Source organism: Lolium perenne, chromosome 3 (assembly GCF_019359855.2).
Source record: "Lolium perenne isolate Kyuss_39 chromosome 3, Kyuss_2.0, whole genome shotgun sequence".
Classification (NCBI taxonomy): Eukaryota; Viridiplantae; Streptophyta; class Magnoliopsida; order Poales; family Poaceae; genus Lolium; species Lolium perenne.
In genome coordinates this window covers 78629987-78637650 of record NC_067246.2, presented here as the reverse complement: position 1 = coordinate 78637650, position 7664 = coordinate 78629987, and the positions used below count along the sequence as shown (strand labels likewise).

The window sequence follows — 7664 nt, the reverse complement described above, 5'->3', positions numbered from 1 at the left end:
TTTGTGTTGCCCATAAATCTCGTGGAGATCAGCAATTCTCACCTGGTGGGCACTGTTTGTTAATTATCCTATATTGATAGTTACATGAAACTAGTACGGGTTATAACTAGTATTTCCGATCAGTACCTCATGGAATTTCGCGATCCGGATAATGGATATGATAGCTGTGATTATTGATTCAGGTTACATTATATCTTTTGAAAGTTCCAGCCTTGATTCATAGAAAACAAGTACTTCTCGTCAGATTGGGAGTGCAGAAAAAATGTGTGTTGAGTGCTCATGAAAATGTGGTGTAAAGATAATATTTTTATCAATGAGCAACCTGCTCACTACGTTGATGTGAAACCTGGTTGCTATCCCCCTGTGCCGAACAGAATGAGTTGTGAAGGGGATTGACGAGGATGTGGTTTTGGGCTGAAGCAAGTGTTTTTGGTGGACCGGGTGGTTCCACCCAAAACCTATGGGTTAACACACCCAAAACCCAAAAAAAAACTCCCCTACCGAACAAGGCCTTAGTCTGGTTTCTCGCATGATTTAGCCTCAATTTGCTCCGGTTAGGGAAAGGGAACGGGGGCCTGGGTGACACGAGGGGTTCACCCAATCCCTCGGGTGGTTTGTTCTACACGGGGATCGGTTTCCCATGAACCGAAAGAGCTCTTATTGAAACGGAACCCACCATTTTCTCCGTGCCCTGTGTAATAGGAAAAACCCAGGTTTGCAAGCCGTGCTTTTCAAAACCAAAAACGCCGGACTAACCCCGGTTTTAGATCCAATCCAAACGCAGCTCTCCTCCGTGACCTCTATCTTCGACGCGACGAAGCCACTGGCTGAAGCCTATCCTTCCGGAGAAATGCACCTCCTTATGTAAGAAGCCTCCTGGCACTATCTTTACCATCAATTTGTTGGAGATTTGTGCTAATAAAACTACAAACTGCCCCTCCCACTTCAGTCAAGCTTCATTCTTAGGTCCACTGTTTTTTTTTTGCATAGCACCCCCTAGCGTTTCACTAACAGTCATCTCTTCTTTCAAGCCTGCCATCAGGGTCCGATGCGCGTCGCCGCTCGCTACCACCCGCCGAGCTCGCCCCTGGCCTTCAGCTCAATCGGCATCGAGGCCGGTGCGTGGAGTAAGTGAGCAAAGGGACTCCGACTAGAGGCCGTGTCGTTGATCCCATCCACCATGCCAGGGAGGCTACGCTCCATCGACCACCTACCAAGGATCTGTAGGGAGTGAACGGTGGCTTGCCCTGAAAACGGAGTAGGATCCTTGGATGTGGTGGTATGTTTATCCACAAGATGTATCTGCCTATTATTATTACTTCAATATCTCATTTCCTGAGAGCTTTTCATATTTTTTATGAAGCTGGCCCGATCACCTCTCTTTTTCAAAGATACAGATCCTCAACCAAGAAAACACACATTGTGGCAGGCAACTTCAGATTTCACTCATGGCCAAGCAAGCATGAACAGGTGATGGATTGTTCAGTGTTCACACTTCCTGGCGAGAGTGAAACTTTGCTCTAGACTTCTGGAAGCCTCACTGAATTTGTATAACATGTTTTATACTTACCATGGTTTCTGCTTAACCTGAATTTTATTTATTTATTTAAGTTTGCCTCTGTAGTTTGGCCTCTATTCTTAGTCGAACAGAGGGAACTCATTCAGTTTCTTTTTTTTAACATAATAATTGAGTTTCTGTTTAGATCTCAGGGAAGCTGATAGAACCTGTGTTGCAGCATGCGGTTACATTGGAGTAAAAAATGACGGAAATGTAAAGATAGATGTTTGAATTCTAGACAGCAGGATGGGTGTTCAGGGCTGACGGATACCGCAAAAAATATAGATTATCTAGAAAACTATCAGTGATTGAGCCTTATTTCCCTAGGCCGTTGGCGATATTTGATTCATTGTGACAGTACCATTTGTCACGGTTTGATCAATTTATTCATGTCCCTGATCTTGTTTTGAGCTTGTGTGTCCCATCCCTCGTCCTTGGATTGATGAATTTTTTGTCTTCGGAGACGAACATTTATCTGAAGTTTTGAACTACTTTCTCCGGTCCATATTAATTCATGCTAAAATCGATGTATATCTAACTAAAATGTGTCTAGATACATCTATATTAGCATCAAGTAATATAGATCGGAGAGAGTATAAGAGATAGACAATAACACAATGAAAAATGAGGAATGAATATATAAAAGAATGAGAAGAAGGGTAAAAAGTAACAAGATTCGAAAATGTGGATTGGAGAGAACAAGGATAATAAGCAGGAGGAAGCCACGGGCAGCAAAAATGACATGGCAAAAAGTATGCAAACATGTATATAACATGAATATTGTAGTTAATTTTATCATCCACTTTGCTATATATCCAGGAGCAATTGATAACATAGTTTCATCTTCAGGGAGATTACAATGCGTTACTACTTATGAGATAGAATGAGAAGGTCTAGACCTAAAATGCGTAAAATAGACACATAATGGCGCATGCCCCTGGTTAAGTAAAAAGCACCTGAAACCTGGGGGACACCGAACACAGACTTAATTAGGGACATGACCAAAAATCAGAACCATCAACACTAAGCAATAAGCTTGGCCAACATGATGAACCACATTTCCCTCAATCTAGTGAGAACTATCATCAGGAAGCACCATCGCAGTTGACAACCCCTGAAACAACGGTGTTTCATCCACACCACCATTACTTTCCTCCGGGAGGAAGAAGTCATGCCCGATAAGGCTTTCTTTGAACCTATGCCTCGTAAGGTTGAGAGGCATGCTCCATTTATGCCGTGTATCCACAGTGCCAGACAAGTGTTTCAGGCACTGATGCCAACCAATGCCTCCCTTATTTTCCATAGAAATAACGAACACATCTCCGTGCTCATCCGGCACCAGGAAAAGGATTGGCCTCTCCAACTTGATGCGGTGCTTGAACGACCACAAGTTCTTCTCGTGGTCCTCCAGCATCTATAGATCAACCGTTTGGCCGTGGCGGCTGTACAATCCAAGCTCCCCCTTCATCTCAAAGGGGTCGGCGGACGGGGGTCCGGACACGCCGGAAGGTCTCGGCCATGGTGTCGAAAACCAGCATGTTGTCGCACTTGCTGCCGGACAACGCCACGGGACGCCAGTGGAGCCTGCCCTGTACGAGGATTGGCGGGTAACAGTACCCAAACATGAGCGAGATGTCACTGGTCGCCCATTGCTCGGGAGGCTCGCCGACGCACCTGATCAGCTCACTGGATCCCACGGTGTACACGTAGTAGACGGCGCGTCCCTTGCAGCACAACACCCGGTAAGACCTGGACGGGCGGTGAGGGTAGAGGCTGCATATGAAGACACCGCGGAGGAGCGGAAGGGGAGCTCGCTGCCGAGTGGCCGGGTTGCAGATGTGGTAGGCCCCGCAGGCGAAGACGACGAGAAGGCCGTCGCAGGCGGCGAGCAGATGGAGGTTATCGCTGCTGCTGTGCCGGTCAGTCCGGACGACGGGGCGCCGCTCGCCGGCCCGGTGGTTGAGAACGTCTACCCTGCACTCCTGGGCTTTCCCGATGGTGACGAGCTGGAGCGCGGGCTGCCGGCGGTGGTGGGCAAGGAGGAAGGCCTCGTCGGAGGTGAGGAGGCGGCGCCAGGAGCGGCAGACAGCGCGACACCGGAGGAGGGGCTTGGATGGCAGGCGCGTCAGGATCTCCCAGAGAACGATCTCCTCGGGGAGCCGGGGCTCGCTGCCGGCCACTTCTGCCATCCGTGATCTGGGAGCCGTGGTGGCGGCAACCGGCTAGTTCTATTTTTATGTCGACAAGGCACGGGAGTCAGTTTGGACTTCGGGAAGAGGAGGCGATCCGAGATAGAGTCAGGCCCGTCCACCTAAGCCCAATTTATATCGGGTTCGTAAAAAAAGGCCCAATTTAGATCGGAACAATTTCCCTGAAAAAATCCCTCTGAAAATTTTAGTTTTGGACATTTGCAAGAATCTAGAAAAATTGTAATACCCTGCAGTGACAGCTACTTCTCCCAATGTTGACACGCCTTTGTAATGTCATCTATAAAGATTATTTCTTTTTTTTTCCAAATGGGAAGAATAATACATTGGAATAGCCTTCTTCTAGTAGAGCCTTGTGCCCTGATATAGTGATACCCACTGCAGGGTGTTGTTTTCATCATCTGGTGTCTTCAAGGGCAACGATCTTTTATGCCTGGAGCCACCGAGATCTCTGCCACGGCAGGCGGGAGATGCTCATCTTCATCGCACCGTGACACCGGCGACACTCTCCCCTCGTAAAAGCCAGCGCCTTGCACGGCGTGTGGTTGGCCACCAGCATCATGCGTGCCTTGGCGCACGGTCTCGTGGTATTGGCACCAATTTACAGGTTGTATAACAAATATGAAAATCATGCGGTTAAATGATTTTCAAATCAAAGTTAATACAATGAAATTAGGATAAATAAAATACACCAAATCATTAACGGAGTAGCAAACGCTTATATACAACCACGGAAATAGAGGAATATATTACAATAGCTAACACTATTTTTTTTCAAGACCCCGTCATGGTGTATTTAAACCATGCTTTTTGCTCAATTTGGCAGTTCTCTAGGCACGCGTACGTACGAGATCACGGGAGTTTTGCTTAAGTTGACGGTTCTCTAGATAAACCATTTATGAGTCCTATTGTGTGATCCATCATGGCTTGATGAAGACCGCAACGTTCCTCCACCGCGACTCCATGACGTGCGACGGGTGGTGGTGCGACTGCTTGTACACCCCGAATTTGAAGTAATGCGGCGCGCTGGCCGCTCCTGGGCCATGGTAGCTCAGCCTCTTGTGGCCGTCGACGTACACGGTGACGTTGCGCGTAGCCACGTGGTGGATGACATTGAGCTGGATCCACCGGTCGTAGATGTTCTCGGCGAGCACCCTGTGCAGGTCGTGGTAGAAGGTGAGGCTGCCGTCATAGACGTGGAGCATCAGTGTCGTCGCCTGCTGCTCCGGCGCCGCCCCGAAGATCTGCATGATGCTGGCGCCGGATGTGCCCGTCGGCACGTACACCTCGCCCTTGAACTGCCACACCCCCGAGCTGTACACCTTCTGCATGAAACGAAACGAAAGCGAAGTACTACATGAATATGTTATCGTTTGATTGTGTTGCTTAGCTCCCGCAAGCGTGCTTACGTTGATCTTGATCTCGGTGCGCGCGCCGCCGGGGTGGGTGGGGCTGCCGGGCTTGTCGGTGGAGTAGACCCACAACCGGCGGACGCCGCCGGCGAACTTGTACCGCGCGTCCAGCGGCACGTTGTAGGGCTTCTGCACCACGAACTGCGACTCCGTCAGTCTCACTGGGGTGAAGCCGGCGGTGAGGGAGCTGGCACGAGCCGCGCCCATCGCCGCCATCGTGACCACCAACTGCAGCAGGATGAAAGAAGCCATCAAATCGCTCGTGCACACTTCGCCACTCACGCTCACACGCAGATCAGGAGAGAGCACTTCGTTCTTGGAACAGGCAGCGCACATGCGCTGTATTTATAAGTGCTTGAGGAATGAGGAGTTCACTTACGGGGAGATAGTAAAAGAACGCTCTTGCGTGGTTGTTTCAGACATTCAGTGGCAGAACACTTCTCCTCATCGGACAGTCAGTGGTCTAGCTTGTCGTCGTCGATCTGTACGTGCATACAAACGGATTTACATATGGCTGGGTGCACATCATTGTCAGAATCATACTCTCAAGGAATTAGAAGAATCGTGACAGAATTAATAAAAAATGTAAAATGTTTTCTAGAAGGCCACATATTGTTTTTTCTTTCAACATTTGGACCTATTTGGTTTGTAGACATAGAATATCTAATTCTATAGTCTACTATGCACATGATTCTATAGGAAATTTATTCTGGGAATTCAATGGTTTCTTTTTACAACTACAATGCAGCCGAACACCTTCCCTAACGGAATAATGTGTTTATAATTCCTACAAGAATAAATATGGCATGATATCTCAAACTTACATTTTTTGGGAGCCTTATATCGCGCTCACGTTCCTGGAACCAGGGTGCGACGAGATCTTGGCCACCCATTGCAATCTCGGTGGCTGGACTTTTTGCAGAAAAAACAAGAGAAACATAAAATTTGCTGGGCTCCACCATAAATCACCACTCGCAACTCTAAAATGGCGTCACATCAGGGCAGTAAAATCCTCACGTTCCACGGGTATAATGTTGTTTTTCGTATTCCTGTATTTTTTGAATCCTGCAAACAAAAGAGAAATTATTTTTTAGAGTAGATATTTGAGCCCCATGTAGACGCACCCTGTATTTTCTTTACCAATAGAATATGGGGAAAAATCTGCATAATAATTTATTAAAACCACCTACGCCTTACATCACTACAAAAATACATCGTTGCCTAACTATTTGCTGGGTGTATTTTTCTCGAAACTCGGCATACATGTCGTTTACCGAGTTTTGAATAAAATACACTCGCAAATAGGTTTCCTCTGTTTCAAAATGTAAGGTGCACTTTATTTTAAACATTCTTTTATGCACGGCTTTGACCAATAATAAGTGCCAAAATATATGGTATCAATTTGTTTGTCTTGCAAAAGTCCATATATAATTATACTAATTTCGTGTATATATTATAAATATAAATTATAGTCCAAATTATAAGTTGTTGACTATCCAATCATGAGTACCTTACATGTTAGGACAGAACGAGTACTCCAAAACAATAGCATCCATACACTTGGGACGAGTTTGGTTGCTTGCATGGTATTTTTCTGGTTCTAGGTTTTGGCCGACAGCTGTTGCATGAGAAAAAACTGAGGCTGGACCTATTTTTACGCTACGATTCGTTGCCAGCAACGTAACGGCCTATATGAAAATCTTATTTGAGCCCACTTTGGTTAATGGTTGGCAACATATCAGGATTTTAGGTTGCGACGATGCAACACGCTCGTTTAGGAGGTTGCATATGGCCCGTTATGATCACCTTGCACCTACCATCTACCAGTTCAAGGTTTAGGGTCTGACACGCTTAGTACATGCAGTCACAAACGCTTACGAGAAGATGAAATACATGATCTAGATCACCAGTCTGACGATAATGAAGTCCTTGAGCCTACTTGCTTCGCCATGACCTGCGATCTTTGGCGCTCCATGTTCTTCGATCTTGGGAACGACATATCATGCGATCTTGGGAATAGCATGTCCTGCGATCTTGAGAGGTTCGTAGTAGCTTGTCTCTTTTAGCACTAGTGGAAAACAGGGCTTTCGTGGGAGCCTTTTGTCGCGGGCGCGACTGCACCCGCGACAAATGGCGTGGCCACGTCGCCCCGAAACCATTTGGAGCGAGCCGGGCCTTTTGTCGCGGGTCGTATCACAACCCGCGACAAAAGGGGTCTGAGCTCTGGCGCCTCCTGCTGGCACCCCTTTTGTCGCGGGTCGTAATACGGCCCGCGACAAAAGGTCCATGCCTATATAAAAAACGCAGCCAGCCCCCCCCCCCCCCCCCCTCACCTCCCTACATTTTTTTCCTTGGTGGTGAAAGGTGGAGGTGTATGCTAGCTCATTTTTTCTTCATGTGCACAAGAGGTGTTTGATGGAATGCTTGTGAGGGATGCCACTTGATTTTATTTGATAAGATTTCTCAAGATCCTAAAAGGTTAGCAAC

At 47.2% G+C, this 7664-nt stretch overlaps 1 protein-coding gene and 1 pseudogene across 1 annotated transcript; both read right to left on the bottom strand.

Moving 5' to 3' along the window:
- Positions 1-2537: 2537 nt before the first annotated feature.
- On the bottom strand, positions 2538-3748 carry LOC127338279 (F-box protein At5g49610-like; annotated as a pseudogene).
- Positions 3749-4685: 937 nt separating this feature from the next.
- Positions 4686-5393, bottom strand: LOC127339460 (citrate-binding protein-like). Its single transcript, XM_051365312.1, has 2 exons — positions 5175-5393; positions 4686-5087 (listed from the first exon to the last, which is right to left on the bottom strand). Exons 1-2 carry the CDS (start codon positions 5391-5393, stop codon positions 4686-4688), a joined length of 621 nt encoding a protein of 206 aa, XP_051221272.1.
- Positions 5394-7664: the final 2271 nt, after the last annotated feature.

Bases quoted from the DNA above. Each gene is read 5' to 3' on its own strand.
- LOC127339460 (XM_051365312.1), bottom strand. From the start codon at position 5,393: ATGGCGGCGATGGGCGCGGCTCGTGCCAGCTCCCTCACCGCCGGCTTC. The intron at 5,088-5,174 runs GTAAGCACGCTT...TTCATGCAGAAG, and splicing joins GCACCGAGATCAAGATCAAC to GTGTACAGCTCGGGGGTGTG.